The 19,911-nt window shown below is 57.2% G+C and overlaps 1 protein-coding gene across 2 annotated transcripts in view; it reads right to left on the bottom strand.

The window, feature by feature from the left end:
• The window catches only part of Chst11 (carbohydrate sulfotransferase 11), a 151,977-nt gene extending 134,136 nt beyond the window's left edge, over nt 1-17,841 (bottom strand). Inside the window, exon 1 of one of the 2 annotated variants that reach the window (XM_004623855.2) lies at nt 17,512-17,841. In XM_004623855.2, the coding sequence (XP_004623912.1) occupies nt 17,512-17,614 (103 nt within the window). In that variant the 5' untranslated portion in view covers nt 17,615-17,841. Of the gene's footprint in view, nt 1-17,496 lie in introns of both variants that reach the window. The other variant, XM_004623854.3, reaches the window with a different exon arrangement.
• Between the last annotated feature and the right edge of the window lie 2,070 nt (nt 17,842-19,911).

The raw sequence follows: 19,911 nt of genomic DNA, 5'->3' as shown, positions 1-19,911 counted from the left end.
GGTACTAGCTCTGCAGTGAGCCAGACCCCAGCTCAAATGTGCAGCTGTGGTTAAGTCCAGAGAGCTGAGTCCGCTCTCCCTACCACAGGCAAGTACAGCACAAAACTCACTGGATTGCCACACGAGGCACATGCACGTGACGCTGCTGGCGTACACGCATCCCCAACTCCTCCCAACTCTTGGGACAGCAGCCCTGCCGAGGGACCCAGATCTGGTCTCGGGCTGCCCAGGCGTTCTTAGAACCTGTCCACCCCCAGAAGAACCAAAATGAGAGTCACGGGGAGGGGAGGGAGGTGATGGCCAGCATGGGTGGAAGGTGGGTGGCACAGCTTGAGGACAAAGGACCTGCTCAGTACGGAAGAATGAGGCACCAGGAGCCTGGACGTCAGGAGACCCTCATTTCCTGGGGCTCCTGTCTGACACAGCCCTGGGTCCCTGAGCCTCAGCTGCACACCCAGGGCCACCAGGGAGGACACCATGTTCAGCAAGGAAGGAACAGCAGGGCAGAAAAAGAGGCAGGTGGATGACATGGGCGGGGTTGATCTTGAGGTGGGTGGGGTGATCTTGATGTGGGCGGGGCGATCTTCATGTGGGCAGGGAGGTCCTGAGGTGGGCGGGGCGATCTTGAGGTGGGTGGGGTAATCTTGATGTGGGCGGGGCGATCTTGAGGTGGGCGGGGAGGTCCTGATGTGGGCGGGGCGATCCTGAGTTGGGCGGGGCAACCCTCAGGTGAACTCTGCCCACTTCCTCAGCAGTAGCATCTGCGAGGAAATCAGAAAACGATCTGATACTTTCAAAAAGGTCCACATCAATCTTTATTTCTCCAAGTAGAAGGGGTAGAGAGCGCAGCACAAAGGTCCGCTTCCTTGTCATCCAAATTTTCCACCTCTTGCCTCTCTTGCTTCCCTTACTTGTCAGCGCTGCCACCATGTGCCTCACAGCGACTCCGCATGTCCAGGACCACATCTCTGAATTCTCCTCCACACGGTGTCCCCTGCTGCGCAGGGGCAGAGCTTGCCCTGAGGCAGGACACAGCGGCAGGTCTGACACCATGGGGCAGCCCAACCCAAGTCCCCACATGGGGACCCGCCACTTCCCCCCCCCCCCGGGGCCCCCCCCCCCTCCCCCCGCCCTTCCCAATCACACAATGAGATTCGTTCACTCTTCATCCACCCATTCAGCAAAAACCTATTTTAAGGGCCAGCCAGATAGCTCAGCGGATTAAAGCACATGCTTAGGCAGACTCAGGGGCTCGGGGTTCAATCACCCGGCCTGCCGTGCTGGCCCCGCCCCCGGGGAGCGCTGAGATGCGACTGAGACTGGGCGTGGTGGCACGCGCCTGTAATCCCAGCACTTGGGAGGCTAAAAACAGGAGAATCACTACAAGTCTGATCTGTGTAGTGAGACTCCATGCCTCTGTAGACCCTGTCCTAAATACATTAAAAAAAGAAAAAAAAAAAGACCTATTTTACATTTACTCTAGGCCAAGCACTGCTCTGGAACTGGGGATAGGACAGTAAACAAAACATCAAAAAGCCATGCCCTCCTGCACTTTATATGCTGTGCAAGTGCCCACCAAGCCTGTTCTAAAAGATAGACTTTTCTTCTTCTTGGGATTGTTGAGATGCTGGGATGCAGGCTAGATGGGCGCTGGCAGCTATCTTGCCACCGTGAGGAGGTGCCAGGAAGCAGCCTGAGTCCTCAGACGCTAGGAACCCTGGACTCTGTCACACTGGGTTTTTTTGCAGTTTCCTTCCACGTCGTCATTTCTGGTTTTAAAGAGTGCCTCACCACCCAACAACCTCCAAGAATAGAAAACCAGGCACACACCTCCCCATCACACTCAAGACTGAACCGTGCACCACATCCCCTCAGCACCTAGAGACGCTGTAGCCCCAACCACCCCCAAGCTGTGCAGAGCGCCTTCCTCTGCGCAGGCTGCAGGCAGCTCCAACCTGTTCCCAAGAGCTACACCCCAGAGCTGCTCACAGGGTTGCCTGAGTCCCCAGGATTCCGATTTGTGCTCCGGGCACCTGGATGCCCGGACACCACACTGACACCACGCTGCGGCAGGGCACCCGGATGCCTGGACACTACACTGACACCATGCTGACGGCAGGTGCTGAGCCTGCTCACAGATAGCAAGGCTAATTGACCACATCCGACCCAGCAGGAAACCTCACTTGGCTGTTTTAGATCCTGTCTCACCTCCCCCATCCGCTGCTGCTGCAGCTCCAGTGCCCAGCAGCTGGGAAGTCTGGCTGGACATGATGGGGTCAGGGGGCAGGGCTGGGCAGGGACTGTGTCCACGGCAGAAACCTGGGCACAGAACAGGGCCACCCTGCAAGAGGCTCCGGCACCACACATGCACAGGAACAGCTAGCTTCCGCCAGCCGCACGTGTGGGGACCCCGTGCCCCGCACCCCAGCTGCTACAGGAGGTAAAGGGACCTGCCAGCCTCCCCAACACTGCGGGGCACTCTGCATTGTGACCTCAAATGACAGGAGATGAAAAGATTTTTGTCCACAAATGTTTATCAGGGATTTTTTGGAAAGGGACAAAAAGTTTTTAGATGTGCAAGAAAGTGATTAAATTAAAACACATTGAAGGGCTGGAGAGACAGCTTAGCGGACTAAGTGCCTGCTTAGGCAAGCACAGGGAGCAGGGTTCGGTCCCTGGCACCACATGCTGTGCCGGCCACCGAGACGGGGCATAGCGGTGCAGCGCTTGAATACAGGAGGATCACTACAAGTGCAAGCTGTGTGGTGAGACCCTGTACCAAATACATAAAAATTAAACAAACACATCCAGGTCTGAGCTGGGTACAGGCAGAGGGGTGCCCAGGAGGCCGTCACGGGTGTAAATGCATGTGTGGTGTGACTCACTGGGTTTTGTTTTTCTACCCCCACTTCCACACCCTTGGGGAAGCTGCTCCCCCAAAGCCAAGAGACACCTCAACCTAGAGCATCCTGGGCAGCACTGGCAGGTGTCCCGCTCCTGCGAGTGAGCGGCCCAGGAAGCCTTCACCCCCTCCGGGAACCGAGGAGCAGCAGGGGCCGTGGTGGCCTCAAAAGCTGTGGCTCTGACGTCCTCTGCCTGGGTGAGATCCTTACCTTCTGTGCGGGGGGCTGTGACAGCCCCCTGCCCTGTGCAGGCTGCCAGAGCAGAGCTCACTGCTGGCTTGGGAAGCTGGAGGTCCCCCTCACCTCGAGGTCGGGGTGCCAGGTGCCACTGTGTCCTCACGCGGAGCTGGACCCATGGTACTCACGCTAGCCCGAGCCCCTGCCTCACCTATCCCCCCACCAGCCCACCTACTGTCCCAGCCTGTAGGGGTGGGGCTCTGAGTCCCAACTCTGCTGACAAAGCCGGGGCTTTGCACAGTGCCCGATGTGCCGGGAGCCCTGTCCCGTAGGCGCCAGACCCCAGCACAGTCAAAGCAGGGAGCAGGACATTGTGAGACGCAGCTGGCTACAGAGTGAGAGCACAGGGTGGCTCCAAATACTCTTGTCCTCCCAAGGTCACGTGGCCTCAGCCTCTCCTGACTCTTCATACAAGGGAAACTGCGATCCCAGTAATGGGCAGGCTGAGGCAGGAGAATCACTTCAATCTTGAGGCCGGCCCGGGCTATCTATCGAGACCCTGCCTCAAAAGAACCAAAATCGCAACAAAAGAGCATGGCTGCATTAAAATACCTCCCTATGAAGGAAGAGTGTGGCGTTTTCGAAGAAAACTGAATCACACGCAGAAAGGGCCATGATTTGGAACTTAGGGGCAGCAGCAAGACCTTCAATGGTGGATGTTGGCGGCTTCATCTTTGGAAATAAATCAGTGTGTACAGACCTGAAAGAACACACCGAGGGAACAGGACTCTTCCTGCGCGACAGGAGTCCAGGAAGGCTGCTTTGCAAATGGGTCTTTTTTGTGGGTACATCTGAGATGATTTCATATAAGAAACACATAACAGATAGAGCTGGGTACCCTAGAGGGTGATGATGGAGGAGGGGCCGGGGGCCGCCAACCTGACTGGTAACCTTCAGGCCGTGGAGTTGGGAAGAGGCCTTAGAAAGTCTATGCAGTAATCTGCGGGCGGCTGCTGGGAGCGGCCTTCGTGCTTGCCTCTAAGGAAAACGCACTCAGAACCCCAAAACATGACTCGGAGAAGCAGCAGACACTGGGAGTGCCGGGGGGTGCGGGTTACAGGGACCCCTGCCCTCTGAGGACAGCCCCTGGCCTTGAATGACCTGCTGGGGCTTCTTCATGGCCTGTGGGGGGCTCCAGGGGACCTCAGCAGGGACAAGAGGCAGGAGAGGAACCCTGGTTCCCTGACAGCAGGCCCCACCCTGTCCCTTCCCAGCATGCACCTTCCTGCCTTGGTTTCCTGACCGAGCGAACGTTTCGCAGGGACGACTCCTTCTCACCCTAGAATCTCTTGTGCGGGATGCGCTAATCACCTGAGCTGTGTTTAACTTTTAGGTCTCAACTTGCTGTCAAAGGCACAGGAAGCAAAGTCACCCAAGTGTCCAGAGGCCTCCCCGCCCCTCCCGGGGATGGAGCAGCCCAGGCACAAGGCCAGCCGGCCCAACGAGGAGATTACCTGCCTAAACCCAGTGACCCCGCTCTAAGCAGCAGAGCCACGGCAAGCCGGGCGCACGGCGCTGCTGTGTGCTTCTCCTGTGGTCAGAATCATCACTCCAGCACTCTCTGGGCCCCGAGACAAGTCCTGCCTGCAACACAGACCTTCCCGGCCCTGGTCCCCTAATCTTCCCAGACACCCAAAAATCTCTTCCATTTGAGTCCCCCCAAAATCTTGCTGGCCATCCCCAGATGCCAGGTCGCTCTGTCCTTTCACATCCCCAGATGGAGACCTCCTTTGCGGCTATCGTTGTCTCAACCCCAACAGTGGCATTTCAAGTCCAGCCCAGCTTCGCGGCTCAACCACTGCCTTCCCTGCACCTGTCTATCCATGAATAACCTTGCCTCCCACTAACCAGGGAGAACAGAAGCCACACCCAAGTGGCCTCGAGTTCATCTGGAGGAAACGAGTTTAAAACTTCTGTTTTTCTCATAAAACAAAGAGACTTAAAATGAAGCTTAAATGTCACCTTCTAAAAACAGGAGGCTCTGAGCCTTCTTTGGCTCCCTAGTCCCAAGACTAAAATTCAAACTCGAAAGCCCTCACGTCCTAGGGGTCCACGGCTGCTCTAGACAGTAACTTGGTTAGGAACATTAGAGGCAGCCAGGCAGGGCTGGGCGGTGGCCACCAACACCTTCACTGAAGGCCAAGCTGCAAGAGAAGGGCCGGCCACACCCACACACTTCCCTGGGGGTCAGCAGCACAGACTGGCGTTAACCACCTCGGGGCGGGGACCCAAACCCCCTTGCCCCACCCCCTCCAGGACAGTCCCACACTGCCCGTGGGCCTGCAGCCTGGTCCGCTTCCCCATTCGCTCCTGACCTAATCAGTGTTACCTAAGTGACCACACTCACAATCCTAGGGCTTGACCACAGTGCTGCCCCGCCTCACACCTACCTTGTGACTTCCTACTGGGTCGATATTACCTAAGCAACCACATCGGGAATCTTACTGATTGATTAGTCTGTCCCAGCTTGAACCTGCCTCGCCTGGTGCTTGCAATCAATAAAACACCCTTGAGAGGTAGGGTGGGCAGCAGCTTGCTTTCTGGGGCCCCTCTGTCTCTCTCAGACAGAAGTTATCTTTTTAATAAATTATTCCTACTCTCAACCCTCACCTGTTCTTAGAATTCGTTCTTCAACATTAGAATACAGGAACTCTGTCGGACTTCTGGCAGGTCTGGAGTTCTAATTTTCCCTTGTATAATGTTGCGGTCCTATATCATTGTGTATCGTGCACCCCATATCATAACCCACCACCCAGTTGCCCCCAGTGACTTAGAGATCCACCTGAGCTCCTTGGTCCTCTGTTGCCACCAACCTACTAAATTAGCAGCCACATGTGGTCCCCAGCTGTGACTGATACGTGGCACTGTGAATTGAAATGTCCTGTAAGTGTACAATATTACACTGGGCTACTGAAGACTTAGAACCAACAAAATATGAAACACTGCAATCATTTTTACAGCACTTTTCATGCAGACTACTGGTTGAAATGGCTCAGATATGAATTGCACGTGCTCCTTCACTTCTTCCCACGTGGCCACCAGAGAGCACAGCTCGGCGGGCAGCTGGCTGCACACGCTCGCTGCGGTGGCCCCAGCTCCCAGACTGCCAGCACCCTCCCCATTGTTCAAGTCCCCGTGCTACCACAACTAGCAAAGGCATTAAAGGGCTGTTCTTGCCGGGTACATCTGTCAACCTAGCACTCAGAGGCTGAGGCAGGAGGATCCCAAGTTGGACTCGTGCCCGGGCAATTTAACGAAGTGATGAGCTCAGTCTTAAAACTTAAAAGGGGGTGGAGGCTGAGGCTAGAGGTGTAGCTCTGTGTGAAAGTCCTAGGTTCCAACCCTAGTACAAAAAAAAAAAAAAAAAAAAAACAGTTGTTCTTGGTTCTCTTAAACAACAGCTCACTATAGAATCAAACTGAAAATCACACGGCAAGGACCCTTCGGGCCTGCTTCCCAGTCAGCAGGTTTTCTTTTGGGCCGACAACTACTGCGGATGCACGTTCTTTTCCCAACACTCCCAGGTCTCCCTAGTGGCTACTGTGCACCAGGCATGCTACATGTTGGGGTGGGATGGCCCCAGCGCTGCAGGACCCAGGGCATTAAATACGCCCGCACTTTGGGGAGCCAGAGGAGGCCTTGGGTCCTCTTTCTGAGCGGGAGGACGCCCCCCACCCCCACCCCAGGAACAAGGAAGTGGACTCTGAACTCGGGACACGACCAAGACAAGAGGTGCTGGTCCTGGGGACTGGGGACAGTGTGCAGGGTAAGAAGAGAAGGGGTTCAGCTCCACGTGCCTTCTGAGTCCCTGATGAAAGGATCACCGCCTGACCTCGGTAACTGAAGCCAAGAGCCAGCGCTGGCCACGCAGGTCAGGTGAAGTATCGTCTTTGGTATCAGTTGGAACCAAGTTGGGATCTTGTTCCAACTCCCCAGCCAGACCAGCTCCTGGAGGATCCAGGCCTCGGTTTCCCTTCTGTCCCAGGCCTGGCAGAGGGAGGAGTCAAATACGGTGACTCCTGCTCGCCTGCACACGCAGGAACCCAGCAAGTGCGCACAGCAGGACTTTGGGGTGGGGCACAGCGAGGTCCCTGGCAACCCTGGTCCCAGCAGCTGTCCCCTGCCCAGGCTGATGCCCAGAGGTGTCATGGCCCCCGAGGTTGCCAAAAGTCCCCTGCAGGGAGAGAAGGAGGGAAAACATGCAGCAGAGAAGCAGTGGCCGACTATTAAGCCTCATTCGGGAGGTGAGGGGAATCACTGTGTGCTGGGAGAGTCGGCAACTTCTGGCCTTGGAAGGAATCGGAGCCTTCGCAGCCAGTGACCACGAAGCCCAGCCCATGACCTTGGGCTCCAGCTGAAAGTCACAGATCCAGCACAGATCTGTGTGAAGGAATCAAGCTTTTTGTTCTGTTTACCTTCCCTTTAGGTCCAAGCCAATCAGGGTTACAGAATCAACTTCCTCTATTGCAATCTCAGGAAAATGAGCCTGGGCCTCACACACCACACTAGGCAAGCACTCTGGCTCCAACCCTTCCTTTTAATTTCTCTTGCGACTCTGACTAGCTAAATTGCCCAGATTGGCCTCTAGTGCGTGATCCTCCTGCCTCAGCATCCAGAATAGCAGGCATCCCTGTGACCCTGCAGCTAAGGAGTGGGGCAGCCCGAGCTCTACACAGACCCTGCCAAGTCGCCTAGCACCACGCGGGTCCCCAGGAGCTCTGGGATAAGACCAGGTGGATAACTTAGCACACAGAGTCACGTAGTGCCCCAAAAGCAGAAACAGAAGCGAGGGCTCCTCCTCTGGGTTCCCCTCAGGACGGACTCATGTGTGGCTTTATTTTTCACAGCCACGGGAGCCAGGGGGATCCCATGTGTCATGTGGGAAGGGAGCGATGGTCCGCATGCGGCACAAAACTACATGGCCTCTTCTCCCCCACAGATAACTGCCTTTCCACAGGGCAGTGGCCACAGAGCTGAGCCGTGACCAGGCTGGCCTAGAAGAGCTGGGTGCACAGGCAAAGTGGCCCAAACTGCTCAGGTCTCTCTGGGGGGCAGGGGACATCCAGCTGGGGAGCAGCCAGCACCCTGGGAGGCTGAGGTAGGAGTGCAAGGGGCAGCCTACCCAGCACAGAGACATGGCGAGACTGTCTCACAAGAGAGAAACACTTGCAAAGTAGGGGTGCGGCTCAGTGAGAAGGGAGAAGGGCCTGGGCTCAACCAAGGGTGGGAGGAAGAGTCTCATCGCAGCGAGCTCGGGGCCACAACGGCAGTGCCTGCCACCCGCTCCACGCCACCTTCTCCTGATCGGCCCTCGCTCTTGGCCCTCGGCTGTCCACACCCGGCAGAGGGGGAGTTGTTGCCTCCCCCGCGGCCTCTGTGCACTGGTCATAGGGCCACCTGCTCAGGCTCCGGGCCTCCAGGTGACCCTGCTGGACAAAGCCAGTCCAGCCCTGGGTCCCACTAGTGCTGCCAGAGGGCTGTAGAGTGTGAGCCAAGTCCCAGCCCAGAGGCCCGTGCAGTGCCTTTCTAGTGCCGCCAGCTCTTCTGTGGTCTTTCTCCCCTCAGCACGGAGCACTGAATCCAGGGCCTCTGCCTGGAGCTCCACCACAGCCCTTCGTTACCAGGCTGGGCTCGTGCTGCAGTCCTCCTGCCTCAGCCCCCAGAGTGCTGAGACTGCAGGTGTGCGCCACCACACGTGAGAGAGTGGGAAATGGTGACAGTAGGGGTGTGCAAAACCAAAGACCCCAAGGGAGTGACACATCCTGAAGGCCATCAACACACCCCCTAACTGACACATGCATTTGTTCCTGTCTCCCCACGGAGCCAACTTCCTACCAGGCCACAGATTTTGGTCTGACCGTCCCCGTCTGTGTGTCCCCAGCACCTCCAGCAAGGACGCTGTCACCTGGTCGGGTGGGCAGTGATCGCCCAGAGCTGCCCTGGGGACTCCACATTCTGTGCGGGGAGTGATGTGACAGACATCAAAGCCGCAAAGCACCGGCCGCCAGGAAACGTGACGGCACAGGCTGCCTTTGCAGCCCATGTCCCTTCAGGATGTCTTGGAAACAAACAGCCTGGAGTGGGAACCGCCCGGCCCATTCCACTTCCTGGTTTCTTCCCCCAAGGCTTTGAAGAAACCACTCGCATCAGAGATGGCCAGGACCTGCGCCAGCTCAGCAGGCCCCACCTCCGTCCCTGTCTGTCGCCCTTCATTGCTGCTTATCTCGGCCACCACTAGCGCCAGGCTAATCTGTATTCCCATCCAGCGGTGACACACGCAGGTCCAACCGTCACTGAGACCATGAAGACAAGTCTAGACCTGGGCTCCAAAATCCAGGGGACACAGGACCTCACAGCAGTCTCAGAGGGAATGAAATGAAACCTATGTGAAGAATGCAGCCGGGCGTGGTGGCGCACAGTGTAACCCCAGGCATGGGGAGGCCGAGGCAGGAGGGTCACTGCGAGCTCAAGGCCAGCCTGGGCCATACAGGGAGTTCAGGCCAGCCTGAACTGCATAGTTAGACCTGGTCTCAAAAAGACAAAAAAAAAAGCAAATTGCCACAAACACCCAACTAACCTGTCATCCCAGGTCAGGAGGTCATGCGCCATTTACAACACTCAAATGTGTGTCTCAGGGGCAAGGTGGACAGCATGTGACAATGACCTCAGCCACCTCAGCAGGCCCTTTTGCTCCCCGTCTACCTCTGGGGTGTTGCCATGCACAAGGGAGTTTTGGGGGGAGCGGAGGTTACTGCTGACTTCATCCCAGTCCTCCCCAAAGGAGCAGAGGCCTGACAGGAGCCCCAGATGTGGACAAAATTCACACAGCAGCCAGGTCTCTCAGGGACAGCAGGACCCGGCAGGCCATGCTCCAGGGCAACTAGGAAGATGGCCTCCAGCTGACCAAGAACCCAGGTAGTGGTCATGCGGGTTTGGTCGCCACGGTCAGGAGGGTCCAACCTGGGACCCTTGGGTGACAGTAGTGGCCACTGGAAAGCGACGGGCTCAGCAGCAGGCCCTGCTGGGTTCCCGCTCCTCCTCCTCCTTCCAAGGAACTCACAGCCCTTCCCCCTGCTGCACTAGTGCGCAGCTGGGCCCTGGGTGCGGATCCCGGTGCAGAAAGCTCCAGGGAACAGGTCACCTCCTGCCCGCGGGCAGCGGGATTCGCTCAGGGCCCTCCAAGGCCTCTTGCAGCTTCGCCCCAGGTTTATCATCATTGTTTTTGTTGTGGTGATGGGTTTTTTTGTTGTTGTTTTTTGTTTTTTGCAATACTGTGGATTGAATTCAGGGCCACTAAGCTACATCCTCAGGCCTTTTTTATTTTTTATTTGCAAACAGGATCTTGCTAAATCACTAAATGACCCAGTATAGGCTTAGATTTCTAGATCCTCCTGCCTCAGCCTCCCAGCATGCTGGGATTACAGGCATGCACTACCATGCCTGGGTGTTCTTGAACTCAATAAATATTTCCAGACTCAGTCTGAGAGGCAGCAGCAGCCCTGGTGAGCCGGGCGTTTTGAGCAGAGTCACTGTACTCCCAATTACAGCTTATCTCACCCCCAGGGTCGCTGCTGGAGCCCAGACTTCCTCACCTTCACCAGCTCCCTGCGGTAAGTTCCCTTCTGCTTAACTAGAGGGTCTGCTTACCGGCTCAGCCCTGAGTCACTGCAGACAGGAACAGAGAGGCTTAGGAGACACAGGGTCACACCAGCAGCTTCCTGGCTGTCACAATCCAACAGGCTGGACGTGCCTGGATCTGCATGCCCTGGACGGTGAAGAGGGCTGGGAAGGTGCCTTGGACCTTTTTCAGGGACACCATGACCAGCTCACCTCTGCTGAATCCAAGGGGGAGAAGGGCAGGGAAACAAATCCTTCGTCTATTTCCCTGGGACTTCCAGGACCGCCTTTCCTCCCCCTTCCTGGACAGACCCGAAGTTTAGCCAAAACAGACGCCAACCACAGGGCGCAAGGCTCTGAGGTCAGGGTCAGGTTGTGTGGGACAGCTGGGGCGGCAGGACACAGAGGACCATGAGACTGGGGACTTTGGGGTGCCCACCAGAGCCTGTCCCCACCCCTGTCCTGTGAGTCCAAGCACATGGATTACAAAAAGCCCCTTCAGCATCAGCTGTCAGGGACACTGCTAGTTTATGTGACTCGGAGAGGGAAAAAGGCTGTTCATTAAAGGTGTGCCTGGTGGGAGGACACAGTGATCCCCTGAAGGCAGCAGAGGGCACACCTGCTCCCAGAGACTGGGCGAGGGGACCCAGACTGAGACCCGGGTCTCCCCTCACAAATCGTCCGTCCACTTCATCTGTGCATCTTCATCGAGTCAGTGCTGTTTAGAGGTGTTTTTATTCCAGGGGTCGTACCCTAAGAGTTTAAGAAAGTCCCTAAACTTAGTTGAAATCTCTCTCCAGCAGGCACGCCTGGCGTCCCAGCGCCTCAGGAGGCTGAGGCAGGACAACCACAGGTTTGGGGAGGAAGCTCAGGGGTGAGGCCCTGGGCTCAGTCTCCAGCCCTGCGGAAGGAAGAAAGCTCTCCACTCTCCTCGTGACATGCGCCTACTGCTTTAAAACTGAAAGTGGAAGGGGCTAGTGTGGAGCTGGGGACTGAATTTATGTGCTGACCAGGAGCACACGGTCAGCTGCCTGAAGATGAGCAGAAAGCACGAATCAGAGCCCGCTGCCAGCCCGGCTCCCACACATCACCCTCGGCCCACACCCACCCCAGCTCTCTGCTCCCCCAAAGTCAGGCCAAAGCTGCTGCCTCTCACGGGGCAGCAGCAGCGCAGGGCGCTCTGACCTCCCTGCTGCTCAGGAATTCGCTGCCAGGGATGCGCTGACCACAGCCCTGCTCTATCCCAGTCCCTCCCTGCGACCCTGCGGCCCCTGCCACAGCATCCTCCTGCCGCCCTGCCACTGTCTCCCAGTCTCCCTGGGTCTCCGATCCCCTGAGCACCACCTGATGGTTTGCTTGCGAGGTGTCTGAGGCAGATGCCTGTGCTGTGCCCCCAACAGCACTCCAGGGAGGAGACATGCTGCTCTTAAATTTCAATCATAGTGGAGCTAGGAACCATCAAATTATAAGCTCTGGGGAATTCGACTGGGCAGACCAGCTTGCTCAGGGATCTCACAGGAATACCAGCCTTGCCTATGACTCCTTATAAAGATGGAGTGCCGGCTGGGTGTGCGCGGTGGCACACACCTGCGATCCAACAGATCAGTGGCATAAGCGCCTGACTCGCATGCGCAAGGTCCCGAGTTTGATCCCGGGTACTGTAAGAAAAGAAAAAGAAAAAGAAAGGGGCAGCATAGCAACTTCCGGCTCCTCTGGGGGTGCCCTCAGCACAACAGGCCCATGGGCCAGGTCTCTCGGGGCCACCTGTCACCACTGCAAGAGCTCTATCCCTTGGGGGCTTTAGGGAGGGAAGGGGCAGAGCCTGAGCTGAGAGCCTTTGATTTCCTGTTTTTAAACTGCTGGGCTGATAAAATGACCACAAATGAAATGATTTTACAAACTACAAAGTTCTCTGGAGCGCAGACTCCCTTGGCTCCCACCCTTCGGCGCAGAGCGCTGACCACCCTTGCTGGGGTGTCTTTAGCTCAGAAGGCAAGGGAAGGAGGGGTCCCACTGGCACGTAGGTGGCTCTAATGCAGAGGGAAGCCCCCCCCCCCCCGGTCTGCTCCTGCAGCGCAAATATCAGGATGCCCCTCAGAGGCACAAACATCCAAGCCAGGCTGAGCACGCAGCCTTCAGCCAGTGCTACTGTGAGGACCTTAGTGGGTCGTTCATCTGGCCCCTTTTCAGGAGAAGCTTTACATAGACAGCCCAGGAACATGCCCCCCACCCGTGATAGGACAACTCCGGGCCACCGCAGAGGAGCACAAAGTCTCTAGTGTAAGATTACACTGAGACAACAACAAAAAGAAAACAAAGATACCGACCTGGCATCCTGCAAAGAGGTGGACTGGGTACAGAGACACACACAGGCCTATGAATTTAAAAGGATGCGATCCTGTAATCCCAGCACTCAGGAAGCTGAGGCAGGAGGATCGCTGTGAGTTCAAGGCCAGCCTGGATGACACAGTGAGGCTGTCTCAAAAAGACAATAAATTAAATGCTCTGCCTCCAAACTTTCAGTCACCATCACGACACAGCTGTCTAAAATTTATTCCAGTGAACAAGGCAGAATGTGTGATGTGAGCTCAACTGTTTTTTCAGTGTACACACAGACACAAACTCGAGTCTAAAAGGAAATCCAGCCGTGCCCTCAGACGTGCCTTCCACACAACCTGACGGGGATTTTACACAAATGATTTTGGTGGACTTGTTTGTTTGTTTTGCAGAATATTTCTAATGCCTGTCCACTTGGCTTCTATTTTGCTCCCCGTTTTGCCGTCCTGGGGAGGAGCCCCTGGGGTGCACACACACAAGGGCTGTGTCGCGCGTCTGTTCTGACCACGGCCCATGACACCAGGCCAGTGTGGGATTTTCCACTTGACATATCAGGTCTGTGTGCAAACTGGCCAGGTCCTGGGGCCCTTCGGAGTTCAGGCGTGGTGGTGCCCTCCTGTAAAGACGCTCCTCCGTAACACAGAGTGCCGGGGGTGCGAGCAGCAGAAAGAACAGAGGACCGTCTCCCTTCTGCCGGGCTCAGAGTTTCTAGAGCGAGCACATACTACTCTTGCAGAGGCCCCGGGAGCTTTAGGGCCCACCTGAGGGAGTACAAGAGCAAGGGACAGCCCGGCCACCAGCTTTCAGTTCACTAAGTGACAGTAAAAGGAAACGGGGGGGGGGGGCCTCCTTGGGAGATTTCGCTTCTCCAAACAGAAGATTTTAAACAAAAGCCCCGGGGAAGGTCACAGTGCTCCTCCCGCTCAGCACAGATGCAGCCCAGGGGCCCTGCTCTGCCCAGCACTGACAGCCCCATCGGAGCGGCGCCATTGTCCAAGGCGGCAGGTACTCAAGACATTTGATGCCAGGGGATGAAATCCCACAGGTTGCGCTCATACAGGGATTCAGACACACAGCCACAAGCCGCAGGTACCTGGCGATCTCACTGTGGGGGTCGCAGGAGGCCTGCAGATGGCCTGCAGGTCACAGGTGAGAGCGGCCAGGCTTCCTCTGCCTCCAGCCATCCAAGGGCGCTGCCTTTGGGCCGCGGTGAGAGCTCCTGTCTGGTCCGAGTCCCAGGGGACCTCAGGGCCCAGGAAGGCAGGAAGCGAGCCCACTCACAGCCAAGGGTCCTGGCCAGGCCTTCTGGGCAGGGCTCACAGCCACCTTCACAAAACCTGGAACACAGCTCTACCACTGGCTTTAGCAACCGCATGCATCAGACAGAGCTTATCGTATAGAGCACCTACTATGTGCTGGGTGCTGGACACAGCATACGCATTGGGGGTGGGGGCCAAAGCCTGGGTCTTGTCCTAAAAATTTCTTAATGAAGACTATCCACCCAGAGGGCCAGAGACTTCTAAACAAAACCACCTAACTGACTAGGTCAGCGGTTGCTAAACTCAGTGGCGCAAGGGACAGCCAATTGTTCAAATTCACAAGTTACCCAATCCTGCAAGTGAGAAAGTCCCGGAGACAATGGGCCCAGATTGGAATCAGAGAGCACAGCCCAGCCCTGCCAGCTGCCTTCTCCCGCTGTCTCTCCTCCTCTTCCTCTGCAGACACCAGTGAAGCCTGGCGTCCGTTTCTTCTGCAAGGCTCCTTCCTATGCCACCGACAATCACAACTCCGGCCAGAGGGCTCCAAATGTTTAGCAAGGCTGTGCCACTGTGGTTCCCTCTGCCTCTCCCAGGTTGACCTGGACAGACTGCAGGGCCAGGCTAAGGGTCAGCTGCCTTTCCCATAAGCATTACACCAATACTGCTGCGAACAGCTTTTAAAGAAATTCACGTGTGATGGCACACACCCTACTTCCAGCCCTCCAGGAGGCTGAGGCAGGAAAACAGCAAGTTTAAGCCCAGCCTGGGCAGCCAAGGGACTGACTTAGCCAGACCTTTTCCCAAAACAGAAAATAAAAAAGGGTTGCAGATGTAACTCAGTGCAAAGACCCTATGTTCAAATCCCAAGTACTGAGGAAAGAAAAACAGAACTCTTAATCATAAGAAAAATTATTTGACATCAGCTGAACAATGTAAAGAGATGAACCAAAAGAAAATGTTTAATGTGGATTTCAAAGCACGTTTTATGCCCCACGTGATAAACTATTACCAGGATAACAAACTATTACTGCGTGGTTTTTGTGGAACTATGTGCAGTTTCCAATAAGGAAGACCTTTCCATTGAACTATCTGCAATTCCACATTCAATAGAATGTTTCAGAAGTAGGGTTTGCTATGTCCTAGGGGAAAAAATCAGGAAATTATCCTTTAGAAGTGTGAATACTAAACAAATGCCATTTCCCAGGAGAAAAGCAGACCAGAAAAAGAAGAAAAGGAAGGAGGAAGGAGAGAGATGTGCCTGGTTCCAAATGTCCAGACTGAAAAGACCAACAAGACAGCCATTCTGGAGACAATATCCTAAGGAGAGCTGGAAATTCTAGCAAAGTGCCAATTACCAGTTGTAAGTTTTCTTTACAGTGTGTGGCCAGGCAGTTACCGCCTCACTCTGGGGGGTGGGGTGCACAGAGGGGACTTGCACAGGACCCTTCACAGGTACAGAAAAACTAAAGGCCTTCCTGCTTCAGGCAGACATTCATTCCTGTTCCCGGCATTTCTGTAGTTACCTGGCAGGCCCTGTCCCAGCCAAACCTGAATAGGTCTGGACACATCTCCAGAGCTGAGAGCAAATCATCAGGCTCTTTGTCTAAGCTGCTTGAGCCCCATTATGGGTACACACCACCCGTCCCCACAGAGTTTGGCCTGGTCTTCAGCCATCCTGGGACCTGGCTCCCTGAGATGCCCGTCTGTCTCATCCTGCCTGCTGCAACCACTGCCCGGCTGCGGAAAGGCAAGCGAGGTCCATTTTTAAATTCCCTTAGAAGTTTCACAACCACAGGTTTGAGTGAGGAGACAACAGGGCTCTAGTTTGCTGACAGGAAACTAAAAATACCCAGCTGCGAACAAAAAGCCATCTTTTACAGGGCTGGCTGGGACGCTGCGAGGTTCCATGCGCTCATACGGGACTGGGACCATAGCCTGGCGGCCTAGCAGGGCAGAGGAGCCCTGTGTCCCCGCGGCTGTCAAGGAATCTAGCAGCCGGGCCCTGCCTGATGGCTGCGGAGAAAAGCGTTACTCCTGCTTCCTCCAGACGCAGGCTGGAAGGCTCCGGAGCCCTGGCTGCTGGAGTGTTAGGTACACAGGGAAAGAAGAAGGGGCGGCAAGATGGAAAACACCAGCCCCAAATCCCTGGAAGGAAATGTTTGCACCTCCCTCCTCCTTGCAATTAGAAAAGCAAATTATTGCTGCGAGAAAGGGAACTCGGGGGCGTCAGAAATGGATTTCGCTGCCAACGTGGCCCGGGGGAGGTCCGCTGCGAGGAAAGGGAGGAGGGGGTCCCAGGGACCCCGGGCTGCTTCTGGGCCATTTCTACCTGCTGGCTAAGGCGTTCCAGGGCGCCCCTTGCCCCAAGATCTCAAACTTTCCTTCTGTCCCTCGTCCCTCTCCTCAGCCCGAAGAGAAGCAGGACTCTGCCTGAGCCCCGCGGAGATCGAGGTCGGAGCCGGGGGTTCATTCCCACGTGGCCGGGGAAAGGGGGGTGCTCAGAGCCCAAGAGGAAGGGATCAATCTGCCGGTCAGCCCGGAACCTGCTCAAACTTTCCTCCCATCCTGCGCTGGCCCGGGAGTCCCAGCTCTGGGTCTGGGATGGCGTGGGGCGGCGAGCGGTGTGTGTGTGCCCCCGCCGCCGCCCCCACCCCGGGAAGCCATCCGCAGGCTTGCAGCGGGGTGCACCGTGGGGTGCGCTGCTAAAGCCCGGCGCCGGGCGGGCAGGGCCAGGATCGCTCCCCACCTGCTCCGCAGGACACGTGGGCGCCCGGCGTCGCGGTCCGCAGAGACGGTGCTTCCCACCCGCAGGGTCGGAGTTTTCCGCTCCTCCAGGCGCGAGCTCCACGTCTCTCTACCACCTCGCACCCAGGCGTGGGACACAAAGAGAAAAAGAAAGGAAAAGGAGAAGAAAAAGCCCCAGCACCTCGGCCCCTCCGGGTCCCCTCAGCAGCCCGGCGCCAGAGGACACGCAGGGCTACCCGTCTCCGACCCCGTCCCCGTCCGCATCCCAGACCCCGACTCCGACCCAGCCGGGGACCCGGAGCGGCCGGCGGAGGCTGAGAGGCTGGAGGAGGCCGAGACAGGCGGAGCGCGCGCGGACAAGCAAACATCCAACAAAACCAGGCGAACGCGCCCCCTACCTGGGTGCAACATACTTTGGAAATAGAAGATGACCAGGATGAAGGAGCCCAAGCAAGTGGCCAGCACCATCCGGCAGATCCTGCTCATCCTCATCACTTCCAGCAGCGCCGGCTTCATGGCTTTGTCCGGGCCGCGGGGGCCCGGGGTCCGGAGCGCAGGGCGCAGCGGCGGGGACCCCACGCGCACACGCGGATCCCGGGGCGGACGCGGACCTGACGGTGACTCCGGCCCGGCCGGGGATGACGAAGAGAGCCTGGCGCCCGGCTCGTCCTTCGGGCCGGCGGCGGGGGCGAAGGACCGCGGTAGAGTAGCCGCAGCACAAGCCCAAAGCTCTGCGCGGCCCTCACAGGCTCCGGCGCCCGCTTCATCGCGGGGAGCTATATACGCGACCGGGCTCCACCACCTGCGCCCGCGGCGGGGGGCGGGGCGGGGCCGGTGCTGCGCCCACCCCCGCCCCTGTCTGCATTTGGTCGCGTCCGGCGGCGGCGGGAGTCGGGGGCGCGCCCGCTCCCGCTGGGTCCCAAAGCCCTCGGTCGAGCCGGCGTGGCAGGGAGCGCGCGTCGGCGTTACCATGGCAATCCCTAGGGACTCCGATAGTGTCGCCCGTGCGCCGCCCACCTGCGGGTGCTAGGAGAGGGACTCAGAGGGGTGCGCTGGGCCGCTGAGGACATCGGATGGATTTTAAACCCCCAGTTCCCCTTTGGAGACACTCAAGAGCTAGGCGCTGGATGAGGTCAGGGTCGGGGACTACACGCGGGGTGGGTATCCCCGCTCTCACAGCAGGCCCTCACCAAGGTTGAGGGGCGCCCTGCTCGAGGTCTCAAGGGCCGCCCGGCTCGGGGTCCAGAGGGCTGTGCCAACCGGGCTGTCCCCTCCGGGCACTGGTGGGGGTGCTGTTCCCTGAGTGGGGCGAGCTCCACGCGGGATCCGCTGAGCAGCTCGCTGTGAGGACGCTGCGAGGGTCCCTGAGCCGCGCTCGGTCCGGATCCCAGACTCCGCACCGGCGAGTGACAGAGACTGTGTCTCTCCCCCATCTGCATTTGATTAGCTGCTCTAGACTGCCACTGGGAAGGCTCTGACCACTCGTCCCAGTGTCCCCCAGGTCCCTGCACAGGGCAGGAAAATCAACCAGGTCGGTGAGCTTGCCTCAGGGGACAGAACGCGAGCAATTTCAGCAACGGTTTCACTGCCAGGTTTGTTCCAGAAACTCAGACTCAGCCGCACCCACGTGGGGAGGAGCGGCTGCCTAGGGGTGCCCAAGCTACCCCGGTTTTAGTAAAAAATCTCCCTCCGGGATGTTCCCAGGGAAGCTGCACCCCAGCTGCCCTTCCACCCCACGCAGGTAGGGGCTCCCCTCGGGGCAGGGCTGGAGGGCCACAGCAAGCAAGACCCCGGAGGCCCCGCCTGCAGTGCCAGGAGCTAACTGGACTCCTGGCCTGAGGGAGCAAGGACAGAAAGGGGGATACAGTCTGAACACCCATAAGGTGGCTTGGGAGATCACAGGACCTGGCAAGGTTGTGGGTTGTAGAGGTTAGGTTGGGTCACGTGGAGCTGGTCACACCCGAAGGTCATCGAGTTGTTCATCGAGTTCCCACAAGGCAGAGCGGCATGGACCGCACATAAGGAGGACCCAGCTCCCACCGCTCTCCAAGATGTCTCTGGTGTCCCCAAGGAAGTTGCCGCCTTCCTCCTCTGTGCTGTGACAAGGGAGTCCAGTGCCCTCTTGGGCCACTGTGTGCCAGCCGCGGAGCTTTTCAGGACCACACTTTCCTTCTCTGTTTCTCTCTAGGGCCCTGTGAGGTGCACAGCATGGGGTAGTGGCAGCTGGCTAGAGCCTGAACAGCAGGGTAAAGGCCAAGGTCGAGCTGTATATGGACCTCTTGCAAGGAGAGCCACCCCTGAGATCCCCGCAGGAGCCCTTTTGGGGTGCTACCTAGTAAATACGGACAAGACAAAGAGCAACACTTGTGGATGGGACCAAGGAGGACTGAGAAGTTCTGTCTTTTAAATTGTTGGAGAGTGAGAAGACAGATGACAGCCAGGCTTTTCATTCAACCAGCGTGTCAGGATGGCAGAGTTACAGTGCAGTGACAAGCCCTGGGTGCAGCAACTCCAGCCACCAGGACTGACATGTCGCTGTGATCAGCAGAGGGACTGTGTGCCCTCTGCCCCAGTACTGAGGGCTGAACTAGAACTACATCTCCAGTTACACCTCCCCACTTCCTTTTTTGGAACAGAGTCTCATTAAATTGCAAAACATCTAGGCCTGGTTCAGATGGGACCCTCCTGCCTCAGCCTCCCAGTGTGCTGGGATGACAGGCAGGCACCACCACACGGGGCTGGTACTGTTCTTTATTCCTTTCACAGGTGAGGCCACGTGGCTGCCAACAAGAGGACACTTGTGGAAAGGGGAA

Source organism: Octodon degus, unplaced genomic scaffold, assembly GCF_000260255.1.
Source record: "Octodon degus isolate 3935 unplaced genomic scaffold, OctDeg1.0 scaffold00004, whole genome shotgun sequence".
Lineage (NCBI taxonomy): Eukaryota > Metazoa > Chordata > Mammalia > Rodentia > Octodontidae > Octodon > Octodon degus.
Note: the sequence above shows the minus strand (reverse complement) of the source record. Positions and strands in the feature narration are given on the sequence as shown.